This window comes from Strix aluco, chromosome 19 (assembly GCF_031877795.1).
Source record: "Strix aluco isolate bStrAlu1 chromosome 19, bStrAlu1.hap1, whole genome shotgun sequence".
Lineage (NCBI taxonomy): Eukaryota > Metazoa > Chordata > Aves > Strigiformes > Strigidae > Strix > Strix aluco.
In genome coordinates, this window is record NC_133949.1 from 14,151,703 (window position 1) to 14,179,369 (window position 27,667).

Consider the following 27,667-nt stretch of genomic DNA (forward strand, 5'->3'; position numbering starts at 1 on the left):
CAGGTTTAGTAACCTATTACTAACTGCTACATTTTTATTTACTGGTAGCTTTTTTTTCCCTTTTTTTTCCTTCCCCCCCCCCCCCGCCCTGTACCCCACAACCCTCCAAACAGCTACTCAGGATTGGAGCAGATTTGTGAGGCTGGAAAATGGGACTTCTGTGTGCAGCAGCAGGAAATGTTTATTAGGTGACATACCAACACCTTACTTATATATGTTTTTGCACTTAACTGAGAGCACACCTTTTGTTTATTTGTTTGTTGGGGGTGGTGGGGGTGGGGGGGTGGTGTCCTTTTTTTAAAAAAACCAAACAAACAAACTTAACTTTCCTGCTTCTGGAACTATAGTATAATATATACAGATTTTTTTGTTTTCTGTCCCCGTTACTTTCCTATCTGAATGCTTTAATTCCATGTGTCTGATTCAGCAGCAATTCAGGCTTTATGTCCAAGAAACAAAGCTGTCTACAAGAAATGGCACTACTACTCTTTGCTCTATAGTCTCTATTATAGACACATTTTCATCTTTTCATTTGGGGTTGGATTTTGATATAACTGAGGAAAACAGGGAGTGCAACTTCTTCTCCCCCTCCCCAAATGTGCCTCTGTCCATGGGGATGCAGCCCATGTGCTGGGTTGAGTGCAAGAAGAGGAGCAGGGTGCTTGACCCAGTGCTCCTTCATGAAGGGGTGGGCAGAGTGAAGTGATGTTATGCTGGCTGCATCGAGCAAGCCCAGGCATCCAGCATGGTCTGAATTAAAAAAAAGGAACCAAAAAAGTGCTTCTTGCCTTTCCCAAAAGCTGCGGGCTCCCAGGTGAAGAGTACGGCCGTTCTGCTGTCAGTAGTAGGGTTGTGCAGGATCAGGACCTGTAATAACGACGGGAAATCTGACAGCTGACTTATGAGCAGGTCTTTTATTCATAAAAAGGATGCCTATAAATAACATTCCAACAATGAAGATTTGCTGGGTAGTGTTTTTCCATCCTGGATTAGGTAGATTAAAGCATGAACAGACGATGATTTGCCTAGCACATGGTGCTAAGATAAATAGTTACTGCAGTGACAAGAACAATAAGGGAATTTGTTGCATTTTTTAACTTCCTAGTTTGGCAGTCTCGGTGGAGCTATCTAAGCAAGGTGCATGCTGAGCACGTAGAGAGAAATGGGGGCGTGAACGTGGCAGTGTCAGGTGCTGTCAGCCTTCAAGGGCACTGACAAGACATTTTACTCTTGGGCTTTTCTCTCTTCCTTTTTGGGGGATGATCTTCAGTGGGGAACCCAAACCAAAGCTCTTTGATTAATTTTTTTCACTCTATTTGTGTTTAGTTCTCTGAAAGTGAAGAGCCTGCTAGAAACCCTCTGTTTAGAACTGAAAAATCTGAGGGTTAGAAATTTTGATCTTGAAATTCAGGATTCTTGCTTTTGGGTTTTCTTTTTATCTTTTTTTTTTTACCTTTTGTAAACCTCCAGTCTGCCATTATTAAAATGGTAATAAACTGCACTGCAGTCATGTAAACTAAGTCTTTATTTGTGCTAGAAAGTGAATGCATACTCAGGGAAAGACATTCCCTGTCCTTATACAGTTTGTAATCTAACTAAGCACGGCAGACATCATGTGATCTTGGTTTTTTTTTCTAAAGAAACTTACCTGACAGGTGCTTGGTTATCAGTTCTCGATGGCATCTTTGCACCTAGGGATATTTTTGGAAGGAACTGTACTGTGGGTGGGTTTTATATAAAGGCCTTTGGACATTGAACCTAAATACATATGAGGATCTTGGTCAGAGGAGATAAGAGACGAAGTTGTGCAGGGAGTCTGTTGTAGATCACTGAACTCAAGGATAGCTATTTCTGGTGTAATGATTGCAGTTGTACCCATAGCTACAGGATAGTTAAGAACAGGAAGGAATATCAAAACCAGTGAAAACTGCACTTATTCCACGGCCTTGAGAGCCACAGCAGCAAAGATTTTGGAGCTGTTCCCCCCAGCCTGGTTTCTGAAATGCATGAGATGTGACATTAGCCTGCTGCTACCCAAAGGGCTTCACGGGCAGCTCGGAGGGACTGACGTGACAGCTAATGAAGCTTGCATGTGTCTGAGCCAAATGATCCTACCGTGTGCTGACGGAGGAAGTCCAGAGTTGTTCCTAAACCTTCCAGCTGAGCGCCTGCAGTCCCCTGTGCCCCAGCAGTGTGGGAAGGAGGGGATGAGAGCAGGCTGGGTCTGATGCTGTGGCACAAATGCATGAGAGCCCCAGTCAAAGTCAAGGCGGTGGCACAGCTTCTTGTGCTGGGAGGCCGAGTTGTTGCTCTTAGAAGGAAATTCTAAGGCTTGTGGGGGTGAGACTGACTTGAGTCCAAATCCTGTTCACAGATGAGCTGACCTGGGAGGAATTGTTCCTGCAGTGGGAGAGGGGAGCACTTCCGAGAGACTTAAAACACAAATTAATTTCATGATTAGTGACTGGGTGATTGGGAAACCTACCCTTCAGAGTGAGAGAACACAGTAAGTTCTCTTCATTTAGTTGTAATTTTCTTCATAAGAATTGCCTCACTGCTGAACAGGAAATCTGGAATTTCGTAGCTGTTGGTGTATCAGAAACATTAAGTCTTCACCTTTCACATGACAATGCGGGCTGGCTATGATTCTCCCTGAGTCTGCTCTATTGGGAACCTTGTTCTAATACAAGGTCATTTTCATGGAATAGTTAGAAACATTTGCAGTGGCTCTTTATTTGGCTTTCTGCTCAGTTCTGGTGCATTATCTATTTTAGGCTGTACCTGAGGATTAGACCCTGTATTAGGTGATGTCATTATTAGGAAATCTGAACTTCCCTCCTTTTCCCAGTATTCATGTAAAGCACTACTCTTCATGTGGATGAACAGTCTTCATGTGGTGAGTGATGAAACACTAGCAGTGTGCAGCTCAATGTTTCCTAGAATTATGATGTGCTCTGAAGGATGTGTGCCTCTCAGCGGTATATTTAGCTGTGGATGTTTACAGCCTGTCTAGTGGCTTTCCCTGGTTTTGAAGCACACACGCTTCTGACCATTGCTTTCCATAACAACAGTCCCCCCTGTGCCTCTGTAGTTGCTTAGCTCAGAAGGAAGATGCCCTTTATGTGGAATGTTTCATGTCTAAAGGGGTAAGATATAAATTATCGATGGAAGGCTTCGTTTACCATACAACCTTGGTTTCAGGTATTTGTCAGTGTTTGTCTCCCTTTAGACAGCATAATCTGTTCCTCAAAGGTGAAAATAACAGTTCCGGCATCTCAGAGAAATGTTCAGGCTCCACATAGAGAGGGCGAGGACCTGGTTTGTGAGAGTGTTCTTGTAACAAGCCGTCCTTGCCATTATTTTGTGGCTTGTAGCTAGCATAATGCTAAACAGCAGTCAGAGACATTCAAGCCTGATGATTGCTTTCGCTTTGTGTTCCTGGTGAGGGCCATGAAAGCATAGCTGGGATGTCAGATAACTCAAAACCTGTGAGGCAAAATTTCCTCAAAGAGAGCGGGTGGAGGAGGAGCAGAGAGCTCTCTGTTTTGAAAACGTCTCCAAAAAATCTTGGAAGGACATCATACATCTCATTTGTGTCTTCCTCTCCAAAGAGGAAGACTTTAATCTGCATAAATTAAAACATAAATTGACTAAATATGCTCCTTATTTGTATTACTCCCTTTCCTGAATGTTCCTTATTTGCAGGCCTCATGATGTCCATTGAAAGACTGAGCAGACGGGTATTCTTGTCTGAAGGCTTTGCTGAAGGTCACGGCAAGCAGGAATTATTCTTCCTCAGTACTTGCCAAGCTGCAGGTCACTTGCCATTTTCTGGGTCAGGTTGTGTGCTGTCTGCGGCTTGGTAAAGCGTATAGTTGGGGTGCAGGGGCAACTGAGGAGGAAGTTGAACGGCTGCATTTCACAACAAACAAGGTCTGGTCTTTCAAGAATGAGAGTAGGAATTGGACATGAGTTCAGGGAGACTGTGACAGGAAAGAAACCAGAACAGTAAAATCCTTCATCCTTTCAGTGCCTTGTTTTTCTCGTGTGTAGAGTGTATGTACATGACTTTGAAAGGAACACCAAATCATCTGTAGCTTAATTGTGCTGTGGAGTTCTTATTTTCATTACACGGATGCAGCTTTTTCTCTTGTAGTTTCAGGCATAACTCAAGTTTCTTGGTGTGTTATCAGCATAAAGAACATCATAAGAGAACTGCTGTTGCATCACACTATGGTAGAAGTGTCTGTTGTCCAAGGGTTACTGCACAGAACTAAGACTCTCAGCTCCTGAACTTAATTTCCTGTTTTGAAATCAACTTTGGCATGTCACAGCTGGGGCCTGTTGTTCTGAGAGCTGCTGAGCACTTGTGATTCCTCTTGAAGTCTGAAGCTGCGGGTTATGGGCATTTCTGAAACTGCAAGCTCAATTGTGTGAAGTTTCATTTTCCACAACAGCCACTTGAAATGAATGGTCATTAAAAATTCAGCCTGAAGCTCCTCATGTCTCTCTCTGTCTCTTCAACGTGTTCAGTGATTATTGTGTTTTTCCACAGCCATAATAATCAGATAATTATTGTTGAACTTTGAGATTCTATACAAAATAATGTCATTTTGTATGCATGACAAATATCAAAACAATAGCGATTTGGCCACTCAGATGAAGAAATATAAAAACAATTACAGAACTAAAAAGTGTTGTAGAAGGTGAAATCTAGATAAATATCAGTCAAAGGCTTGTCACAGCGAGGTACAGCCAGTGTTTAAAGTGTTAGCATGAGATACAGGAGATTACATTCGGTTCCCTCCGTACTAGACTTCTGCGTGATCTTAAGCAAATAACGTGATTGTTCTTTCCCCATTTGTAAAATGTAGATAACACTCTTTCCTCACAGGCGTGTTGTGGGTGTAAGCACAAGAAGATTGCAAAGTTCCCAGAATATGGGAGGATAAGAATACCCTTGAAGCGAGATTGTTATACATGGAGATCTGGCTGTGTAGTAGCCCTCTGTCTCACACAGTGTTTTCAACTCAAACTACTTTACATCTGGCTTTGAGAGCTCAAACTTTGTTACAGAGGGTTGGAATATACAAATCTGTTTTTTTCTGTATACTGAAGCCCACTAAAAAACCAGTTTCCACAATAATATTGTCTCCTTTAATCCAGCAATATTATGCTAATTTTTATTCAATTATATTAGGGAAATAAGATTACAAAGCTTTTGTGAAGAGCTATTTATACTACTTGATATTATTTTTAATTCCATTCTGATCTCATATTGTTTGGTGTTTCATGCTTGAACACTAAATTTTCAAATTAGAGAAATTTCAAGCAGCATTTTCAGGAATATCTAGGGCACTTTGGACCCCATATTCACGGATGTACTCTTCCTAGTAACTAGGATATTTTAAAAGATGTTTTGCTTTGTGGATAGCCTGCTGCCCATCACAGCCCTCAGCCCCTCCCTCGGTTCCCAGAGCCATGGAAACCACAATCAGAAGAGGCCGGGGGTGCATGTGGCTTGGTCGGGTGTCCTCTGCCATTCCTGACCGATGTCCAGCTGGGCTGGATGTTGCCTGCTGACGTACTTGCTCTTATTAAAAGGACTTGCTGACTTGTGGTGCTGGCACTGACAAGGTGACGGAAATAGTAGAGCCCTTGTTCAGCAGCAACCTCACACCAAAGGTGTGGTTGACAGCTCTGCATGAGGTGGATTATGGGATGCACAAAGGATGATTTATCTGTGACACTTTGAGAAGAATATCTTATAGGATATTAATACATCAGCAGACTTGATTAGTCAATTCTCAGCCCTTATTTCGATATAATCATTCCTTGCACTGCCTTGTGACCATCTGAAATATCTATTACTTTCATACACTTCAACTTTAATAGAAAAAAAAAAAAAGAAGCTATAGGATTTTCCCTTCTAAGCTCAACATTTTAGCACAAATTTCGTCTGTTGTATATTCTGGCAGAGCTGCCATTCACAGATTTACAGTTCTAGAGCTGGAATTGCTGCTGTAATGATCAGATGTCAGCACTGAATGTGAAAAGCCCATAAAATTAGCCGAGCTGCTTTGAAATATCATGGTATAAAACCGTTACTAATGCAAATTAATCCTTTGTTAGGATAACAGTAAAAAATAAATTAAATCAGAATAACTTTGTAGGTAATATGGCTTTACCTGGATAATTTTGCTAAAGGAAAGCTGCTCAGTTGCAGATAGATGCCAGGTAGCAGCCAGAGCACATCGGAGATTTCTCCTTGTACCTGGGCATTTTGAATAAAACGTGGGGTGACTCAGAGACGACCCACACTCAGCATCAGCAAACAAAAGCAGCTGCTTCTGCATAGAAAGAATATCCATGGTGCTGTTCGTATTGATGCACTGATGTACTGCTCGCCGATTAAAACCCCCCTATTCCCCACTGGACGCTGTATTGTTTGTTCCAGCAGTGCCCTCTGCTGTCTGATAGCATTGACTGTATGTCCAAAGAGCTTTTGCCCCCCATCTCAAGTATTTTAAATCTAGCTCTCAAAAATCATCTACCTTTAAAAAGACAGAGAAAGAAAAGATATAATGATATTAAGTTGTTTTATTAATCTATAAGTTACACAGTAACTTTAAATAAGCAAACACAAAATATCCTGTAACAAAGGCATGAGTATAGATGTCTTTCATTTTCTAGCTACGTTCTCATCCAAGAATTAAGGTGGAAAAAATGTACGGGGATATTTCTGTGGGCCCAAGCACAAGAACATCTGCGGAGACAAAGACTCCCACCTCTTTGGGTCCCCTTTGAAGTGCTGCAGTTCATCGTATGGTTTTTGCTTACAAGTAAGTTTGGGGTTTGTTCTGTAGATATGAGCTAACTGTGCTTAGAAAAACAGACACTGTTGGTGGCATCCGTTTGTAATTGTAAGCAAGACACAGTGAACAAGTAGATTCTGTTGTCTCTTGCTCAATCTTGAGCACTTTAGGAGTTTTGTGATGTCACTAGAGTTGATCGGAAATTAGAATTTACATCCTCACCGAACCAGTGTCCAGGTTAGTGACACAACAGTGAGTTGTGTGTCACTGTCTTTGAGATCCATCAGTCACACCCCCCCCCCTCCAAAACCAAAACATTACTGCTCTCCATTTTTTGACTCTCTAATCCTTTTATCCACCTAGTTTATTTGTGAATTAAAGCTGAATTCATTCCATTTTAGAATACCCTTATAGACTTTTAAACTACTGATGTGATCATTCATGTTCACAAGAACTGGCCAGATTTTGCTCTTGATAAAGGTTGCTTTAAGCAGATCATCTGTATAGTAGTAAATACATTTTCCACTTTTACCTGTCCTAGCAACTTAAAGGTAATTGGCTAGGCCTTGAGTTGGTAACCCAAATATTTAAAAACACGAGTGGTTAAAGTTTAATCCACTGTCATGATGATGATGTGGCAATAGACGCTGTCTGTCAGGACTCATTCTTCGCTGGGAGAGCAAGGTGGTGGTAACGCCCACGTAGTATGGTCTCTTACGGAATATGGGATGAGAAAAGCAGACCTTGTTAACGGTTGAAAGTAGGATTTTCCACCATGAATGGATACCCAAACTGCTCTGCTAACTACACCGAAATCTGGAGTCATTATTTAGTACTTGCACTGGGCATCCCTCAGCTGACCATTAACATAGCATCTGTGATCTTCAACTGCACGGTCATCTTCACCAGAATGGCAACAAAGGATCTGCACAAGCCTATCTCTATCCTCTTCTGCAACCTGGCATTTTCCGATCTCTTCACCAGCTTTTCTGGCTTTTGGATTTCAATGCTGTTCATCACCAATCCTGACATTACAATCTTCGGATCCAAGGATATGCTCGCACCTTATGCCTTATATACTATGTCTATTTTATCCACCATCTATAACTTGGTAAGCATTGCAATTGAACGTTATCTGGCTGTGGCTGAAAGCATGAGGACAAGATTCAGGGTTGCTAGAAACCATTCCATAGCTGCAGTTTTAATTAACTGGGTCCTTGCTTTCTTTTTGGGCTGCTTGCCATTGATGGGGTGGAACTGCCTGCATATGGAAAAAAATCTCTCTGTCCTCTACAGTCCATTTTGCGTCGACTACCTCATCTTCATCGCCATTCCCAATGTTGTGGTGGCTTTTATTGTACCTCTGTTCACTTACCTTAGAATCATTATCATCTTGAGGAAAAGAAAGCTGAAAATGAAAGCATGTGGACAAGCTACTGGCACCTACAAATCAGCTGAAATCCAGGTTGCCAGAACCAGTATTTTTATTTGGCTCCTGACGTTGATCTCCTACGCTCCTTTTTTCGCAGGAGTCATATTCGATGCCACTAACCATCAGTGCCACATCGATCTCTACCCAGGCGTCTACATCTTTCGAAATTGCACAGCTATGCTGATAACCATGAACTGTTTGGGGAACCCCATAATATATACCCTGAAAGCCAAAACTCTGGGGGCTAAACTCAAGGCTCTGAAATGCCTCTCCACCAACCGTGTCCGAGCCTGCACGGTTGAGAACATCTAGCCGGGGCCGCCCTTGGTGCAGGACTGCTGCTATCCCCGCCCTAGGCCGTGCAGTCAGGCAGAGATCGGCAATGCCGCCCGCTCCCGCCGCTTCAGCACCCAGCGGGCGGACAGCTCCCGGGCGCGGAAACCAGCGCGGGCAGGCGCGGAGTTGGGGGGGGGGGGGGGACGCCTGGAGCGTTGTGGCTTCTCTCAGCAGCTTTTGTAGTCTTCGAGTCAGCGAGCGGACGGGGCGCGGCGTTGCGGTTTCTCTTCGTGCCGGGGTCTGGGTTGGGAACGGGGGAGCTGCTGCGCGCGAGATAAAAATAACTCCATTAGCCGTGTTTGCTTTGCGTTTGGAAACAGGCTGCTGTTGTGCTCGCTTTGCTGCTGGGATGCACATCCCTGTCGTGTTAGTCGTATGGTGGCGAAGGCAGTTAAATGGCTAGAAAATTGTCAGCAGTCTGGGGGAAAATATAATTTTACTTTCTCGTTTACAGTTGGTCAAATTGTATCTTTGAATGTTTGCTGAAACTATTAATGGGGCAGTCAGCACTGGTTTACTGTGGTAATCTTAACTGCAATACATAGCTGGATTACATGGTTTTGTGAGATATTTGTGACGACACTTTTCATATTTCTGCTTACAAATAGAGGCAGTCCACAGCTTTTGAAATTTGCACTGTTCTAGGAGAAAACCTCACCTGAATTCTTTAGTATCAGAATTGCAGTCAAGTGGCCTGTACTAAAACAAAACAAAATAAAAATGTCAAGGCCGAGTAATTTGTAAAAGGAAAAGGTTTTAACCTCTTCCTCTCCAAAAAAGCAATTGCCTACTGAATAGTTAATCTGTCAGATCCTAGCAGAGACGAAAGCTTATTCTTAGTTGAACAGGGATATTGTCTAGACAATGCTTAAATTTCTTACCTCTTGCCCAGTTACCAACGTAGAAGCCTTGACCAAATGGATCCTGGTGACATGAGCTCATCATTCTGATCTTAAAGTAGGCTCAAAGACTGCTCAACGGTATCGCATCAATGCGATAATCCGTACTGCGATAATGGTCTCACATTCATGAAACACACACAGAGTCCAGCCAAAATCAGCCCTTCCAGTCCAGCTTGGAGCTTTCAGGGATTTCTTTCCAGTTTGTTTGCTTTGCTGTCATTGTTTCAGCATTTCAGAAGGCTTGAGTGAACAAAGAACATAATCCCATTGATCTGTTCCTGAGCGGGTATGAGAAAAAGAACATGTTTTGTGTAAGAAATGGGTTCACCCACTAACGTAAGAAATGGGCAATGCCATTACATTAACAAACCCGATACTTAGTGGTTTATGTTTATTGCTGCAAAACCCCTTTTCTGTGCTACTTTACATTGAAGAACTCTGGGAGAATTTCTTTTGTCCGAATTAAAACTCAGACATTTAAGGGAATAGAGGGCGCTAAATGATACATAATTAAAATGAATTATTTAAATGGATAATGTAACTCAGGCAAGATAAATCTGGCTCCATTTTTTTCTTCTGAACACAACCATTCAGAAGTGTTTTCTGTTAACTCCACCACCAGCCCCAGCTGGGTTTGGCTAGAGACTGAGCATCTGTCTCGTGCTGAATGTATTTCAACCTAAACTTAATACCAGGAGATTCAACCAAAATTTACCCCAGGGCAGATGGTAAAGGTCAACCTCTGGGTGGGTTTATGATGTGATGTTTATTGTAGGATCTGATGTGATGTTTATTGTAGGGTACGATTTCCTTTGTACTGACATCAGCAAGGTGGTATGTAACCACCGGAATGTTTAACGCAGTGATTGTCATTTCAAAAGCGAGGTGACAGCTGGAATCCAGCCAGAACTCCCTCAAGAGAAGAGTGTGTGTGTGTGTGTGTGTGTATACATATAAAAAAAAAAAAAAAAGGCCAGGCCCTGGCGCGGGTCGGATTGCGCTCGGCCCCGCCCTGCGCTCGGCGGTGGATTTACCGACCCTACGCGGAGGCGCTCGGCGCTCCGCTGGCCGCGCCTGGCGCAGTGGCGGCCGCCATGCGGAGCCCGCGGCCGTGCGGCGTTTGCGGGGCGGCCGGGGCGGCCAAGTACCGCTGCCCGCGCTGCGCCGCCGCTTAGTGAGGGCCGGGCCGGGGGGCGGCGGGCGGCGGGGCACCGGCTGGGGGCGGGGGGCGGCAGCGGCGGGGGGGTGGCGGGCGGGTGGCGGGCGGCGCGGCCTTGCCCGCCCGGTGAGGGGCGAGGGGCCGCCTCCCGCCCTTCCCCGGCGCCTCTCAGCGCGGCTCTCGCCCCACAGCTGCTCCGTGCCGTGCTGCAGGACCCACAGGGGTGAGTGACCGCCGGGCCGCGGCCGGGGAGGGAGGAGGAGGGGGCCGGGCGGGCTGCACCGCACCGCTGCTGACGCCGCGTCCTCCCGCAGAGCGATGCACGCCGGAGCCGAAGCAGGAGCGGGCGGCGGCCGGACAGGCCTTCCCCGGCGGGCCGGAGCGCGGCGGGCAGCGCGCAGGTAGGTGGGACGGGCGGGCTGCGAGGGCTCGGGGCTCCCCGCCGCCCCTGCAGCTCGGCCGTCCTCACCCGCAGCCAGCCCCTGGTCGGTGGAGGACATCCTGACAGAAGATGACGAGCAGGACCGCGTCCCGCTGCAGAAACTCAGGCGTTTAGGTAATCTCGGGAAGTCAGGAGTCAGCCGGGGGCGCAGGGGGGCCGGGCCTTCGGCAGAGCAAGCGGAGACACTCACAGTCCCCATGAGTTCTTCATGGAGCGCTGCAGGTGATCCCCGTTGTGCAGCTCGCTGAAAGGTCTTAAAGGTTTAAATGTCAGATACCTGCCCTTTCACCGCGTCTCTTTGAAAGTTTATTTGCAAAATAAGGGTGGTCTCAACCGCATCTGTAACTGTTTCAGATTAGTACTGCTTATCTTTTTTTTTAAAGGGGAATCGGAAGAACTGAGAGACTTGCTTCTGAATCCACATCTCAGGCAGCTACTGCTGACAGTCGATCAAGCAGAAGACAAAAGCTCTCTCATGAAAAAGTACATGCAGGAGCCATTATTCGTTGAGTTTGCAGACTGCTGTTTGAGAATTGTTGAGCCTCCCGAGAAGGAGAACATTCTTCCCGAGTGAGCTACTTTGGGAACATTTTTCTTTCCTTGAGATATTTTCCCTCTGACAGAAGAGATTCGTCAGCACCCTTCTGTCTGTTTCCTCAAGGTTTGGTCACACTTTGCTTGGATGTCAGTGCTCTAATTTTCAATTTAGAGTTGATAAATAGTGCCATAGTGTTGGGCAGATTTCTGAGTACTAGGAATTAAACCTGACGTTCTGTGGACTTGCTGTCTGTTGGTACAGAAATACTGTCAACCATGGGAAACGTTGCTTCCCAATGACAACATTAAATATATTTGCATTTATTTTAATCTACAAGCTGATCTTAAATGTTTTTGTTAACTAAACCTTAGATGGTCAGACACCTTTACAAGGTATTTAATAGTTTATTTTCAAGTGGCATACAAAAAAGAGCTGAACATTTTCCAGACCCGCATGAGCAACAGAGACGGTGCAGAGCGCCTCTGCTGAGGACCCTGGCAGTGGTAACGCTGTTGTAGGGAGCGCTAGCAACGCGTGGCAGTTGTGAGTACGTATCTTTTGGTCCTGTAGATAAAAAGCAAGAGTCCAGGCTCGCTTTTCCCTGAGACATCTGCTGTTAGTGTTGGAGCTGACTGCTGCTCGCCTCCGCAGTCAGTCAGAGGTGTTACGTTACTGAACGCTCACAGTCAGTCCAAATATAGTTGCACCTCTCAACGAGAATCCAGCCTTATTTGCTCTCTCATCACCAGCCTCTTCTCCCAGGTAGTGCCACAAGTGTTCAGTTCAAGTAGATATTGCTTAAAGCCCTTGATCTATTTTAATCATGTTGAGTGTTCTCATAGTAGTGATATTTCCTCTAATATGTGCGTGTGAGAGGAGGAATACGTCCCCCAACACGCTCTAAATTTGAAGTATATTATATTGTACGTACAATGCATTGATACAGAAAGCTCTGAGGTAGCTGCAGGTATGGACGTTGAGTAATTTGAAAGCAGCAGCTTGCAGACAGTCCTTGCCTGAAGGCAAAAGTACAGTGTATGCAGATGGCCCAAACCTATGTCGGAAGGAGTTTTTTTCTGTCCAATAAAATCTGGTTAAATCCAGTGACGGAACAGGCATCTGTGTGGGGGCTGACATTTGCGTAATGCAGGGGAGACTTCTTGCAATGGAACTTGATGGAGCCCTACAAGAAAAAGGTGGAGAGGTCAGTTGATGTTTTTGCCAGATTTTGAGCTAATTTTGCTGTTCAAACGAAGAAGTGCTTTAGTATATAAACAACTAGTGAATATGAATGAGGATGGAGGAGGATCTCCAAAGGACTCCTAGTACAAATGGATTTAAGAGAAATTATTACTACAGAGAGTACCAATACTGTAATTTGAACTGAAATTAGCTTAAACTCTGAGGACTTGAGTATTTAGGAGTATTTAGTCAGTACCAAATGTAGTACTGCTTCTTCCTACTTGTAGTAACTGTGACCAGGCACAGGCTACATTCTTGCACGCATAATTTTATGCAACCTCAAAAATTTACCAACAAAAACCCCAGCACAGGTGCAGGGTGATTTGTAACCAGAGTGCAGTTTCTGAGAGAAGCCAGTGTGGGTTGGGGCTTGTTTGTAGTAAATGGTATCTGAGACTGTTCTGCATGTGTGTAGGAGATTGAATACTTGAGGTTGCTCCCTGCTTTCTGCCCTGAAAATCCTCTGTGCAAACTGGTCTGCGCAGCTGTCTGCACAGTGAATACAGAATTACTGGGGTATTAACACACCCGGTGGCTTCTCCCCAAGCAGAGGTTTTTTCATGTCTTCACCTGTTGTGCAACTTGAATCCCCTAAGCAGAAGAAATACCTCGTGCGTCATAGCAGAGCCCATGTGGGAATGCTCTGCTCTGCCTTTCCAAAGCAGAGCTTTGAGCAGTTTGTTCCTAGGACGGAGATTAACGAGAGTTTTCACGCTTAGCTGAAAGTCTCAGCTCAGCCCCGTGTCTAGCTTGACCTAACGGCGTCGGAGTCATCCTCACACACCTAAGCCCGTGTTAGGAGGGAGGCTGCAGCGTGAGGGCAGGCTCGGTGGCTGCTGTGCTCGACAGCAGAGTTCAGGTTCCAGTGCTGACGGCAGCTTGGCCGTGCCGCTGGTTTTGTTACCGGTGGCTTTGTTACCGTCAGGTTTGTTACCTGTGGGAGAGCTCTGATGGACGTGATGCCACAGCCAAAGGAACAGCTTTCCACCCTGCAGCAGTCGCTCCCCTGACGTACTCTGAGGCTCGCCAGCAGGGACAGGTCCCTCCGAAGTCCCGTTACGGTAATGGGTGCAGCAGCCAGGACAAGGCCAAGAGGCCAGAACTGAATTACTGCGTGCAGAGGCCAGCTTGTTTCCAAAGAGCAAGGTGGTTTGGCCGAGATCACTGGAGCTCCAGGAACCAAGAATGCCTTTTCATCACCCTCATCCAATTCTGCTGCTGCTAACGCAGCCATTTTTGCCTGATGAAGAGAAGGAGAACAATATTCTTGAACAAGATTCTCAAACATCTTGAACAAAATTTAAAACTGCAAAATTAAGAGTCTAAAAAAGAGGGCATCTTAAGGTACAGGACACCCTTTGGGACGTTTTCCCCTTTTATGAAGGTAAGGCGCTATGCTGCCACTCTGTAGAAGCAGCTGTAGAGGACTGGCATCCATCTTCTGCACTTGAGAAGAGTTCTCTGGAGAATTGATGGTTTTGTACAGTTACCTGACAGAGGTAGATTCTTTCCCAAACACTAAGCCTGAGTCACTCAATTTCAATGCTTTCCTGCACCAGTGTACTTACTTTCCATTTCCTCCAGCTGTGCTTAATAACATTAGCAGCCCTGCGCATCCTTTGGAAGCGATTCTTGGCTAACCAGGAGCGAATAGCTGAAGATTTAATTAAAAGAAATCTGAGTACAAAGAATGTCAGAAGCTCTTGCACACAAAGTAAGAGAGATGGCACTTAAGCCTTCCCCCTGTTAATTAACATAACCACTCCTGCCACTTTAAACATCCAGTGTAACTGGAAATGTTACTTGTTACATATGTTCAGCCACACCCTTATCAAATTACCTGCTTGGATGACAGTTGCAGACCATCGCTCCTTCACTAGTTTCTTCTGTTTAAATTTTCTCCAGCAACACTGAATGCAAAATGCTTTCTCATTTAACACCTCTGCTCTTCTCACTTCAAGTTGCTCTAGCTGCATTGGGAACACGAGCCTGCAGTTAACACTCAGGGACAGAGTTGTCTTCACAACTCTTCCCTCTTCTGCAGGCTCTCGGTGTTTGTCAGAAAACCACATGTGCCTTTCAGTGAAGTGTTGGGTCAGGTTTTAGAAGTGAGAGCACTTCATTAGTGCTTATTAGATAACATGTCAAATGAAAATACAAGTATCTGAGGGGGAAGAGAGTGTTGGGGGGGAAAAGTGGCCACTCACAGTGGTCACAGTAGCAGCTGGCTTAAAACTAGCTCAGTTGAAGGGGTCTGTTATGGCTGCGTCCTCCAGCGCACAAGCTTTGCAAAAGTGCTGTTGTCTCCTTCATCTCCTTCACAAAGAAGCTGCCTAGGCCTGTCAGAGTAGCCAGGCCTGTCAGCTGAGGCTAAGGAAAGCCAATCCTTCCTGGAACTGGGAGGGTACCGGCACCACTAGACACAAGTGCAGCTCCTTGTCCGTTAGCAAGAAGGACACCATTAAACAAAGCGCTTCTGATAGTTGGATTCTGATGGCTGTTTGATTTAGTTTAAGGAAAATGCCAAATTCTGGTCACACTGGCATTAGCAGGAGTATTACCTAAACCATGAGGATAATCTGTGCCAGAATCCCCAGTGTGCAAGTACACTCCAGAACTGTTCGCCAAGGAAATAGCACTTACCACAGAATTAGCCATAAATACTTTGGTTTTGCCACAGTACACTGAAGCGTTTCCTGCTCTGTTCCCTGTTTGCTCAGCAGTAGTTTGTTCTGTAACAACATTCTGAAGGATCTCAAAAACAACAGAACGTGATGCTTTGTCATCACCCGCCACCGGAGTCTCGCCTGCAGGTGAAGCATTGAAGAGAAGGTGTCACAACTCTGGGGAATCGGGACCAACTAATTATCTTTACACTGAGATTTCTTGGCCATTTAGGGGGGATACACCTGCACCCAGAGGGGAGGAGGTGATGGCTGAGACAGCACTAGATCTGGCTGTGTTCAAAGGAAAAATGTGACAGCCTAGAAACCCAGCGTGGTGTGTTTTAACTAGGATGTAGTTTGGGTGCTGTCTTACCACCTCCATTCTAACCCATCCGCAGGTTTGGGTAGATCTAGACAATGAAACAGACGGGGGGCTCAGCTGCTCTCACAGCGTCCTACGTGGAAACGTTAGAAAGCGACAGCAATGCAATTAAGAGTAGATTTGAGCAGCTAAGAAAAATCTGATGAACTACCCAAAACTCAGAGCAGTTGGGAACAAAGAACAAAAAGCAAGGAATTAGACTCGTAGCCTTAATGTGCTGAAAGATGCAGGAACAGAAAATTCTACAGCTTTCACAGGGCATCAGAAGCAGCTACAGGGACGTGTACTAAGCAGGAGTTTATTGCAGCAATAAAAGGTTATTAAAACCATTTCTGGGACATAGTACACAATATTTTACATTATGAGACAAACACGTTAGCCAGATTAATCTATTTGGAAATAGAGGTAGACTTAATTCAGACCTGTCCTTGAAAGAGATTGTGGTGTTCAAGGCAATGCTGCATGAGTTTCTGCATGCCCAATGCGGGTACGTGATGGTCTTTGTATCTTTCCATCCTGGATACTGTTTGCTTTTCTGCTATAAATATTTCTAAGGAGATGAGAGCATTTTAAGGTACTGAAAACAAATATAAGCAATTCTTGCTTACAGGAAGACATCTGGTGACTATGATGGTGTTCACGGGGCTGGGCTGATAAGGGAACCAAAAGCTTATCCCCATGTTTAGGAAATTGTTTTGCTTTGTTTGCAGCTTATTACCTGCTAAAGATAAAAAGGACTAGCGACCTATCACAAAGAGGCATTTCAGCTAATGGGTTTATAATTGAGGGAGAAAGATATGGCGTGTAAGTAATTTCCAAGCTTGTACTTCATTACTTCATTCCATTTCCACAAGGTGAATAGATTTCCAGCCATTTTACTTATCTGACATAGGCTGGTTCTTATCAGTCCTGCTTCAACATCTACTGGTTACTGAGCAGACCCACTGGGTGACGATGGGATTAATCTGGGTGACAGAAGGGGGTTGCAGTAACTTTCAATACTAAATATAACCACCTGATGAACTCCTCTCAGGGTTCATACCAGAGATGTTACCTTGTAGATTGGATTGTGTTTTTTAAAGTCCATCCTCACTCTTGCTTAGAAAAAAGAATCGCATACAGAAGTTTGCAAAAGGGAGAAGAAGCAGCAGCATCCAGGTAAGCTAGAAGGTCAGTGTGTTCGGCAAGAAAACAAGGTGGGAGAAAAAAAAGAAAGGAAGGAGAAGGAATATAAGCAAAAAGTAAGTGGTTTTCAAGTCTACTCAAGAACCAACTCTAAATCAAATGATATTGAGGGGAACCCCAAACACTGTTGTAACTAATTGTTCTACCCAAGAGGAACACAGAAAAACAGCAATAAGATGAAAGATTTGCACCTTTTCAAAAGAGCCTGCTGTAAGCATTAGGCAAGTTAGAAACTCAGGTTGGTGATAGATTAGAAAAATATTTTGGGAATAGTGGTGTCCCTGGTGCTGAATACAGTAATTGAGTAATTGTACCTGATCTATGCGATATCAAGTTGGTGCAGTGATAATTTTACTTGATAGCAGAGGGATTAGCTAAAGAAACGTACCTTTTTTCTCAGCAGTATGATAGTTGCTCTTATCACACACTCTGTTTTTATTGGGCCCACGTGATTTTCTCAGTATTTCATAGCGCTCAGTGAAACTTTGGAAAGGGATCCTGACAGACAAACGTACAGTTAATTCCAGGCAAGTATCAGTTACTACATGGTAAATAACCTGTCCTTTGAGGGGGAAAATGGCAGAATGGCTTCAAAGATCCACTGCACAGAATGGACACAGCCTGATGCCTCTGTAGTCACCAACATGCAAGAAAATAGAGACTTTCAGGAGAAATTCAGGAGGCTGCCTATTGCCCAGTAACTGACTTTTGCCTGTAACAAAGACTGGATGGGAATTGTGCTCCTTTATGGTAACAGTGAGCTTCACCCCATCAATACTGAGCTGTCAGAAACGTGACCAGCTCAGGCCTTGTTCCTCCATCCGCCAAAGGTGGGCAAGAAAGCCCAGTGAGGTGACTGGCTGTGATGAGATGCTCAACTTCGAGATGACTACACTTCGATGAATGCTATTTAAAATTTAATTTTAATCGTTGTAAGTGTTCCTGTGAAGCCACATTCAATTAGAAAGTTTTACTACGTGACAGTCCACATCAAAACATCTCTTGCCCAGCTTCTCAGACTGGGAAGGTACAGTGAGCTCTTGGACCAGGGGTGGGTTATAGACACATCTGGACTCTGTATTTGATTTTTTTTTTTTCTTTTTTTGGTCCTGAATATAAGTTGCACTAGCACTGCTTGTGCTGTTACTGCGCTTTTGGACTGGCTGAATGAGCAGAGTCTCATTATCCAAAACACAGAACAACAGTCCAGATCTGTGACAGCTTTTTTATCTCCAAAACATGAAAGAGAGGTGCCCAAATAAGCTTAAAAGCAAGCAGTCAGCAGAACTCTTCAGATAGCTTTGAAAGAATCAGTAATTTGGTGATCTGAAACAGACTGCAAAATACTTAGATTTCCTGCTTATGAGCTCTTCTGAATAACTAATATGCCACTAATTGCCATCAGAATGGATTATAAAAGATGTTGCTTAAGAAGTTCGGACTTACCTAATCGGGAAGCCCGCTGCACTGATGGTGATGGCTTCGACTATTCCACACGCCTGAAGCTGGTTGAGAACCTGAGGCATAAATTGAGCTGGTTGAGGTAAGCGCTGCCTTTGGGGAAGCTGCTGCCACGGCCTGCGCAGCAGCGCCACAGCTCGCCTGCTGTGCGCCCCCAGGCTGCGGAACGAGGGAGTTACTACTGCTCTGAGTAACACCCGGAGTAGGGTCAAGGTAGTGCTAACTCAGGGACAGTCCTCGCGTGCCCTCCCTTGTGGTACCCACACACCCCGCGCTGCCCGAAGGCAGCGATTATGAAAACCCAGTGTTGGTATTTTAATACTACTTGCATGCAATCAGCAAATTCTCCGAGTGTTTAAAATTAATGCAGCACTACTCCAGCTGCTTGTTTTTACATCAGATGAGGTTCTCTAGTGATAGCTCTGCTCTGCTCCCAAGGACGTGCTTGTCGGCTGATCTCATCTCACTTGTCCTAGACTAGACTCCAGGAGCAAGCAAAGTTTTGTTGTGGGCATTCACCACGAGGATATCTGTGTGACCAGGACTGCTGAGCTGTCAGATCACCTTTATCTATTCTGAGGGCTGGGATGGTGGCACCTCAGATAACCCAGGAGCGCTCTGGTAAGAGAACTTCTCATACAGTGACAAGTAAGTTGCACCTGGAAGAGCTGCTGTGCGTACTAGCTCCATTTTAGACAAACATCATCACTGATTCTGGATGTTTATCTTGGAAGCGCCAAAGGAGAAAAAACTATTTCAAAATGTGCTGTGAAAAGAGCTTTGTGAGTGACTCAAGATTGTAAGAGCCCCAATGCAAAGTCCCACACAGTCTCTAGGAAGCTTCTCATTGACTCAGTGAGGAAAGGCTTTTGAAAAGTTACCTCTTCTCTGTTAAAAGTCATTGCCTTGCAGTCAGCATTGGGCTTGATGCATCGGATGTAATGCGGGGTGGTACTGTTCAAAATCTGCATGAGATGTTCCAGTGAACCCTGTAGAAAACAAATACAGGTTTAATTAGGGACTCCTCCTCCACAGGTAGTTTAGCTAATGAGTGGTCTACAAAAACAATGAAGTTGTTTTTTGCAAGGATGGCCTTAGACTCAGAATTAGCAGAGCTCTTCTGTAAGGGCAGCTTGAGCAAAAAATCCCCTCTATGGATGCTTTTGTAAAACTATTGATAGTAAATTCAGAAAGTTTCCAAAATTACAGCAGGGCCATCAGTTGAAGCTAACCCCTCATGAGGAAGAGGAAGGAAGAAGCCTCAAAAAGGCAGAGGCCCAACTGTTAAAGGAGTGAGTTAAAACCTAGAGAATATCAGGAGTCTGAAGCTATTTCTGGTTTACAGCTGTTTCATTTCAATAATATTTACTGATCTTGGTCCAACGATTCTCTTTTCTTGTTTAGTTATGAAGATAGCAGTAGAAAGCAGAAACTTGAATAGGATGTACCTTGAACTTTGACACCACTGTAACAACAGCTGCTCTGTTCTGGGTTTTGATGCTATTTTGGTTCCTTTCTGTCGCAGGAAATAATTTTTGAAGTAAAGGGTCCTTAGAATTCTGCAAAACATGGACCAGCTCTGGTGGAATGGGGTCCTGCAAACACAGACATGACTCATTAGTATTTGGACTTAGGCAGAAACCTGCCACCTTTGAAAATGACTAAAAATTCCACGTATATAGATGGAACTGTATTTCTGAAGCCAACTTTGATTAAACCACAGCTGTAGTTTCAAATCTGACTGCATACATTCATTCATAGTCAGATTCAGGAACAAAAACCAGTCAAATGTACGACTGCTCCTAACATCGTTCTCGTTATACAAGGTAAGTGAGCTAGAAGTCTCAGGACTAGTTTAATCCCCATAGGGCAGTCTGCAGCAGACATTAGAAAAGCTATTAGAAAGTCTTCCTTTTAATTAAGAGACGGTATCTTATTGCATCACCTAATACCACTTGCCATAATTGCTGGTGATGTCAGAAATGACAAGGGACCCTCATATCTGCAGACTATTTCACTTATTCCCTGATGGCAAATCGAGGCCAAAACTTGAGTTTTCTGGTACTTTCAGTAGTTGAGTCTTTGAGTAGTTGCTCTTGTTTCTCACAAACTTATCTGAACTTTGGGGGTATATGAAGTGCTCTATTTATGGTTATAGAAATGCCCTGATGCCATTAACCCTCCTGCATTGTCTCAGGATTCTTCAGGAATGGAAGAAGCCCCGATTTAGTGATGGTCCACTTAATCCTCAGCTGAAAGGTCTGCTAACAAAGCATTTGCTTGTGCCAGTGATGGTTTGGTGAAAATCAGACCAAGAACATTACCCAGTTTTACGTGGCCTGAAGGATTTATTTGGAGCAAGGTACGTATAATCCAGTAAGCACCACTGAATATGCTTGTTAGTGATGCTTTGATTTAAACTGCTTTTGGTCTGTAAGATTTTTTGGTTTGTTTTTTTAAACAGCTCCTTCTGAAAACACCTACCTTATTTTTCTCCACCATTGCTGCCAGCTGATAGCAGACTTTGCCAGCATAATGTGAAATAATAAAGTTAGGCTTCTTACTAAACTTGTTTCGACTTAAACATTGATTATTAGACAAGGCTTTCTCAATCCGAGTTTGAAACAGGTCAGTGTTAGAGGATCTATTCAGACGGCACTCCTGCACAGCAAACGAGACAAAATTGCAGCATCTCTTATTTCTCATAAAGAACTGTCTTTAAAAGCTAAGACATGTTACATTTAAATTAATTTTACATTTAGAGTTGATTTGAGTATGCAAGCCCTGAAATCTTGGGGGGAGGGGGGGATAAAAAATGTAATTGAGGCTTTATATTTGAATCAGAACATCCAGGATCACAGGAAAAAAGACAGGATTGTTCTGAAAAATAAGCTCTGCAGAAATTGCATAGCTGACAAGTTTCCTAATGTAGTTTTCATGTTTTCTTTGGTGGCGTGGGACAGAAGAAAGGCAACTAGGCCAAAAGCAGTAGGGGTTTAGATCCACACGTACCTCATTCAGCAAAGAAAAAATGCTGAGAGGATTGCCCTCTATCAGATCGAGGCAGTTCTGGTTGTCCTGGTAGTTTATGAAAGACCACTGTAGGCCTTCAGCTGCATATTCTTCCTGAAGTAAGAGAGAAACTGGTTATTCTGCAGCAGAGGGCACTAGAGCTCAAACAACTCTGTCCCTTTTCGCAGTTTGATGCAGTTACTGTTTAACAAGTTAACCCCAGGCTCAGCCTGCTCATCCAAAGCTCAGCTCATGTTCAACAGCAATCTTGAGGAAAAAAGAAAAACCATTAATGAGGATATTCTACCCCAGGTAGCTTTGGAGTATGTAGCAGCAGATCCTGCTGGAACAATTTGTTTAAGTATTACTTGGGAACCTCACAGATTTATCTGCAAGGCTGCTTTGCAGAGTAAACAGAGGCTCTCCTGGCTGTACTGAGTTCTGCGCTGAAGGGCAGGGAACACACAGAACTCCTTCCTTAGATCGGGACATAGCCCTGAACCGACACTGCATGCCAGACTTTACTAGCTGGGCTCCATTTAAAACAAATCCTGATCCAAAAGGAACTGGAGAAAGATACCGGTGGAAATAATTTGTACAATATTTCTGCTGATGTACAGAACAAACCGTCAGGAGTGTTTAACAAGCACAAGCTCCGGCCAGTTAGTTTAAAAGTCTCCTGCTAAAAGCTTGCTCAGCACAGCCACTAATGGCGTTTAAGTGGTTTGGGACACGGCCAGGTCAAAAGAGGCAAGAGGGCAGGCAGTAATTGGGAGGGGCACTATAAACAGAGGTCATGAATCAGTTTCAAGGAAAGTAATTGTGTGCTTGAACTTGGTTTCCATCTTCACTGCCCATTAACCCCTGGCATACTGATGAGGGCAGGCAGGAAAAAAAAAAAAAAAAAAAAAGGCTGGGCATATGAAAGTACAAATTATGGTCCAAGAGATATTTATCTCCTGAATAAATTGATAAAACTAGGTCATGAGGCAGAAGGTACCATGATGTCAGTGCCATAAAGAAAATAATTCTCCAGATTCCAGTTGATGGCAAAGAGCATTGTGGTAATGTATGTGTGATGTGGAGGAATTCAGCGAGGACTGGAGGACATCTGTTAGAGCAGCAGCCTAGGCCTGGCAGGGACTCTGTAGCTTTCAGAGCACTCAGATGAGAGCTGGAATTAGCCGTGTGTGACCAGTTAGGCAAGTGACTGCAATGCATTTAGCGTGGTGCAAATACATTCTCTACTGTGAAACAACAACTCATGTACCTCCTCAGTCAAAAATAAAAGCTGATGCACACTGTGGTTTTGTCTTTAAAGGTACCAGCATGACAAGTGGCTTTCTGAAGCTGCTTTCCTGTGGCAGAAGGCCTCCGCCAGGTACCACATGCTGCTGCCATTGGGCTACAAGGTTCTGCTGGGCACTCTGCCTTCACACTAAGCTCAGGTCTAGAAGCTCCCCGCCCGTTTAGGTACTTTATGCTTGGTGAAGAGAATTAGTGTGGCTATAAGCAGCAGCTTTCAAGAGAATCTCAATTTAGGCTACGCTTACCTCAAGAATTTAGTTTTAAGTGTTCAGCTCTTTCAGGGAAAGCAGTTTAATAGGCCACAGAGCCAATGGAGCTGTGTAATAGGGAACAGATTTCCAGCAGGCAAGAGAGCAACTGTCTCATTCCAACTGCCCCACACTCTCCTCTTTAAAAAAGCAATTGTTACTCACATCCTACTGATTTCTGTGGCGTTACTTACTCGACTAAAGCTTGTAATCTGACCAGAGGCACAGAAATACAATTAAAGGGACAAAAGATGCCATTTTAAAATTAGATATTTAACATTTGATCTTAGTGGTATTACCTGTTGTGCCTTCAGATAGTGTGCTACAAAGTGCTGCTGCAGTTTCTCATTGGCGTAGTTAATACAAAGCTGTTCCAAGTTGTTTTCAGGGAAGGCTTCAAAACCATAAACATCCAGCAAACCTAGAAGGAGTGTAGGAGGACAGTGCACTTTGGTCTAGGAGTAGCTGGAAGGAGTTACGGTTACTCCCTTAAACCAGTTAAATAACCATACCTATGAAGCTGGTCCACACTGACGGGTCTGCGTAGATGCTTTCGTTTATGACCAAAACGAGCCATTCAAACAATCTGCAATGACAACTGGATTAGTTGGAAAGTGCTTGCTTATAAAAATCCCAGTAGTGTTCTTTTACTGCCATTTATACCAGTATCACATGGAAAAAACAAAAAATTGTGACATGCTGCCTGCTGACATGAAACAGCAGTTCTCTGAAGATCTCTCTATCAGATACAGCAGCTGTGTCTGCATCTACAACTGAATCAAGGGTGTGTTGAGAGGGGAAGGGAGAGTTACACCGTTACTGAGTCCAAGCAGAAAGACAGGGAAAATAAATCTCTCTGGCCTCCATATTCCCTCACAAAAATTCTACGGATTAGCACAGCAGCTGGGCCTACGTGTCCTTACCTAGCGTAGATCACTTTGGCGAGGCAGTCCCTCCTAGTCTCACATTCGGCTCTGGAGCATGGCTTCTTGAAGACTTGTTGTTGTTTTCCAGCAGTTATTGTTCGAATTCTTAATGATTCCAGTAGTTCCTCGACAGGTATCTTCAGCAGATCTCCAGCAGTCTTCACAAAATCTTGTTCAGGAAAAAAAAAACATTGCAAGGTTATCTGGAGTGTCAAATGAACGCAGCCCCTTTGAAGTTATGGAAGGTCCAGAGATAGTATAGAAAAATGACGCTTCCATGCACTCACCAACTTAAATGTGGATTTTGGATCTTTTTACCCAAACTTGGAAGACCAGGCTCTTAATTTGGATGTACAGTACCTCTAGAATTTTAGGTACTCTATTTCAAATGAAACAATACCAAGAAAGTCTGAAGTCTGCCACACTGAAGTAGGCATTTTAGAGAGTACTCTCTAGCTATGTCTTTGTTACTTTTTCACCTTTTTTGAGCAGAGACCTCTAAATCCAGATAGGCAAATCAAACAGTCATGACCGAAAAAACAGGGATTTGGAGGATAGTCAGGAAACGTAGAAACATGAGTATTTGCTAACAAAGCATTTAAGATCTTGCTAACCTGAGCGGTATGCAAAACTATTTGAATATTAAGTAGTGTGAATTCAGAGCATGTGAAATAATAGTAGGAAACTTCACTATTCAGGACAGCGTTGTAGTTCTGAAGGGAACCTAGATCCACAAACCTCCCGAAGACATGCAGAACAACCTATGTTCTGTGCTGCAATTTAACAGATTTGCTGTTATTAAGTGGAGTTTTAGGCTTTATCATAAAAACATCAAAGCTTTAATTTTAAGAGCCCTGCTCTTCACTCCGGGTCAGATTTCTGTAAGTCTTGTGATGTCAGCATAAGATTACAATCACGAGCAACAGTTCTGCCAATAATCCTTCTAAAATGACTGTCTAATGCCGCAGTTGCCTTGACCTGTAACAGAAGGATATTATCTCTCCGAGCAGGGGAGCATTAGGTTTTCGTTTGCTCAGTACTTTGAAACCGTGAAGTACCGAACAAAAGCACGCTTAAATTTTGAGTTGTGCATGACCTTGATAGTCTCCTATCAAGCAGGAGAGCGTAGCAATCCTTTCCATGAGGCATCTGCACTAAGATAACAAGACTCTCTGGAGCATGGCATGCTTGTTGCCTCACCTTTGGTTTTGTCTTCTAGTTCACAAGGCTGAGACTCATCCACTGGATTAGAGAATTGAACATTCCCGAGATGGAGAAGGCCTGACAATACCTGAAATATAACCAATCCTTGAGTTTTCTAAAGCAGAGCTCCCCTCCAAGGCAGTGTCCTCTGAGCCTTCCCTTAGCCACACAAACAGGACAAGTCAAAACATTTCTGCACAAAAAAACCCAAGTAGATTTCAAGCTTCTATGTTAATTCCTAATGCTGCAATTACTGAAGGAAAACTAAAGTTCACAGGTGCAGGCTTTTAGTTGAGATCTAATATTTGGCTATGCAGCCTAATGTGGAGCTGCAGGCCCTCCAGTCTGGAGCACCAAACAACCCACGTTCTGTCCATTGATACGGATTTACTTCTGCAGAAATCCCACCCTAAAAAGACATCCCAAACATCATTAGCAGCCTCGTGGTGACCATGCTTTGTACCTGACCTTGAAAATATTGTTCTGCGTGGAGCAGTCAATGCCCAAGTGAAACATTGCATCTCTGGTCACCTCGAAGCAGTCCTCTGAAAAGCCAAACAAGTGCTATTTTAAAGAAAGCCATGCACACAAACACAGGCGAGCCCAACACTCTACACCATGTCCAGTTTGGCTGGAATTGCCAAAGGAGATCAAGGAATTCGGTAAATCCCAGAGTACAAGCTGGAGAACCAAGTCACTGACTTAATACTGACTCTGTGGGGCTCTGAAGTTAGGCAGCGGGTTGCTGAAGCACATCCAAAGACAAGACAGTTTCTAAACATAGCCACAGAGAGATGCAAATTCGCCAGGCCAGAAACCGCTGCTTTAAGCCAGGTGAAAACTCTTAATAGTGCAAACCGAAACTTAAAAAGAATCACATTAATGCAGGTGGCTTTGCAAAGTCTCTGCTGTCGGCTGACCAACCTGGGTCAGGGGATTTAATAGGACAGGCTTTTGCCTGCCTCCCTTTAAAGTCACAGCCGTTATTAGTGGACAGTCTGTGCAACTAATCTTTACCATCTAAGTTTCTTTCAGAATTTGGCAGCCAGCGGTAGTCAGCCCCTTCTGGAAGGTTCCATTCCAGCCTCTCCTCTGCAGTAGCACCTTTTGTGATCTGGAGACAGAAAACAAGGTAACAACTGAATTCTGCCTTTGGTATTTACAGCTCACAGACAATGAAGAATAACGTACTGGGAGCGTGATTTATTTTGGAAGCATGGCAGACAGGAAAACTGTTAAATATTAAAAGCTGCAACTGTGCTAAATCTGGTGATTTCATCCCCACTGTTTGTCAGAAACATCTAGCAAAATTAACAGAAGGCAAACCTGATAAAAAATATGGAAGTTTCTTTCATTGGGGGCCTGATAGGCAACTCTGGTCTTCTCCAAAAGGAAAGTCTGAATGGAAGCACTACTCAGATGGTGGAATCTAGAGGGGAAAAAAAAGCAAAGACTTTAACAAAACTTCCTCACAGAATCCAATAGATGTTGCGTTGTTACGATACCAACTGACTATGAATGCTTTGCAGTTCACATTCAGTTTTGTGCAAGCTTAATGTGATATTTTTTTCAGAGTTCTTAACTGCATCTCTGTTTTTGCATTGCTCTTTTTAGAGATCAGGGTGAGAGCTTGCAGAAAAAAAAAAGTAAGATGTAAGTCTCTAGCAAACCAAAATATGTTCTAAAGGCAGATAAAATATTCTATGGCAGACTTCAGAATCAGGCTTGTAGAGATTTAAAGGAACAAGACAATAGATAAGGTTTTTACACAGTAATTATTACCTGTCTAACTGAAGCTGGATGTATTTTCCAAAACGGCTACTGTTGTTATTCCGCAGGGTACATGCATTTCCTGTGAAATTGCCAGTGACAGATACAGCATAATCAGAGTGGTTCCACTCCTCCATGTAGGACATATAGATATTAAGGGTGATTTGTATATAGCTCCAGTATTTGAAGAGTTGGTCTTTTAAGGAGAGGACCAAGAGCTAGCTTAGACCTTAACAAAGAAAATTCCCACAGTGGCCACTACTTCTTTTTGCTGTTAAAAAAAGCCTCATTTACCAAATGCTTCCATGACAGGGTTGGAATCCAACACTCTCTTCTCTATCCTTTCCACAGTTTCATTGCCTTTTGGGGAGATAACTGAAGCAGCAACAGAAGCATAGAATTTCATGAGGCAGCGAGATGTCCAGGTCTGCAAGAGAGAGGCTTGACAATAGGCCTTTGTTTTCACCACGTTATTAGTTATGTCAGTTAGTGAAACAGTGTTAGCTTCTGAAAACACAGCATGCAGCTGGCGATGATGCTAAAGGGAGTAATTGTGTCAGGTTTGTAGCTCTAGTTCAGTGGAAACTTTTTGTGCATATGCTTACGTGCAACAGACACACATTTAAATGCTGTTGGAGTG

The 27,667-nt window shown here is 43.9% G+C and overlaps 4 protein-coding genes and 1 long non-coding RNA gene across 17 annotated transcripts in view; 4 read left to right on the forward strand and 1 right to left on the reverse strand.

The window, feature by feature from the left end:
• The window catches only part of USP32 (ubiquitin specific peptidase 32), a 126,171-nt gene extending 119,273 nt beyond the window's left edge, over positions 1–6,898 (forward strand). For both annotated transcript variants that reach the window (XR_012625790.1, XR_012625791.1), the window contains one exon: positions 6,694–6,898. The gene's annotated coding sequence lies outside the window, so the exon portion shown is untranslated. The remainder of the gene's footprint in view (positions 1–6,693) is intronic.
• A 570-nt stretch (positions 6,899–7,468) lies between these two features.
• LOC141932231 (lysophosphatidic acid receptor 1-B-like) lies at positions 7,469–8,559 on the forward strand. Its single transcript, XM_074845445.1, has one exon. The coding sequence runs from the start codon at positions 7,591–7,593 to the stop codon at positions 8,557–8,559; it is 969 nt and encodes a 322-aa protein (XP_074701546.1). The 5' UTR covers positions 7,469–7,590.
• Positions 8,560–10,533: 1,974 nt separating this feature from the next.
• Positions 10,534–11,960, forward strand: ZNHIT3 (zinc finger HIT-type containing 3). Of its 2 annotated transcripts, XM_074845393.1 has the most exons (5): positions 10,534–10,659; positions 10,836–10,867; positions 10,959–11,045; positions 11,120–11,200; positions 11,470–11,960. In XM_074845393.1, the coding sequence occupies exons 1-5, from the start codon at positions 10,580–10,582 to the stop codon at positions 11,658–11,660; spliced, it is 471 nt and encodes a 156-aa protein (XP_074701494.1). In that variant the 5' UTR covers positions 10,534–10,579; the 3' UTR covers positions 11,661–11,960. The 2 variants fall into 2 exon arrangements, with proteins under 2 accessions (XP_074701494.1, XP_074701495.1); XM_074845394.1 differs by lacking the exon at positions 11,120–11,200.
• Positions 11,961–12,008: 48 nt separating this feature from the next.
• MYO19 (myosin XIX) overlaps positions 12,009–27,667 on the reverse strand; it is a 28,981-nt gene continuing 13,322 nt past the window's right edge. For 4 of the 11 annotated variants that reach the window (XM_074845380.1, XM_074845379.1, XM_074845381.1 and 1 more), the window contains 20 exons: positions 27,322–27,454; positions 27,040–27,109; positions 26,584–26,686; positions 26,275–26,371; positions 25,726–25,802; positions 25,255–25,345; positions 24,052–24,223; positions 23,641–23,714; positions 23,428–23,549; positions 21,573–21,686; positions 21,045–21,221; positions 20,009–20,155; positions 19,442–19,549; positions 18,546–18,616; positions 17,488–17,597; positions 15,510–15,673; positions 14,707–14,836; positions 14,435–14,520; positions 13,801–14,106; positions 12,009–12,807 (listed from right to left, as the gene is read on the reverse strand). In XM_074845380.1, the coding sequence (XP_074701481.1) occupies positions 12,679–12,807; positions 13,801–14,106; positions 14,435–14,520; positions 14,707–14,836; positions 15,510–15,673; positions 17,488–17,597; positions 18,546–18,616; positions 19,442–19,549; positions 20,009–20,155; positions 21,045–21,221; positions 21,573–21,686; positions 23,428–23,549; positions 23,641–23,714; positions 24,052–24,223; positions 25,255–25,345; positions 25,726–25,802; positions 26,275–26,371; positions 26,584–26,686; positions 27,040–27,109; positions 27,322–27,454 (2,481 nt within the window). In that variant the 3' untranslated portion in view covers positions 12,009–12,678. Of the gene's footprint in view, positions 12,808–13,800; positions 14,107–14,434; positions 14,521–14,706; positions 14,837–15,509; positions 15,674–16,336; positions 16,465–16,968; positions 17,078–17,487; positions 17,598–18,545; positions 18,617–19,441; positions 19,550–20,008; positions 20,156–21,044; positions 21,222–21,572; positions 21,687–23,427; positions 23,550–23,640; positions 23,715–24,051; positions 24,224–25,186; positions 25,803–26,274; positions 26,380–26,583; positions 26,687–27,039; positions 27,110–27,321; positions 27,455–27,667 lie in introns of those variants that run through there. The other 7 variants (XR_012625763.1, XM_074845384.1, XM_074845385.1 and 4 more) reach the window with 7 other exon arrangements.
• Positions 19,560–27,458, forward strand: LOC141932206 (uncharacterized). The gene is made up of 5 exons (XR_012625766.1): positions 19,560–20,386; positions 20,758–20,922; positions 22,894–22,953; positions 26,283–26,389; positions 27,379–27,458. It is a non-coding gene; the product is annotated as an uncharacterized LOC141932206 (long non-coding RNA).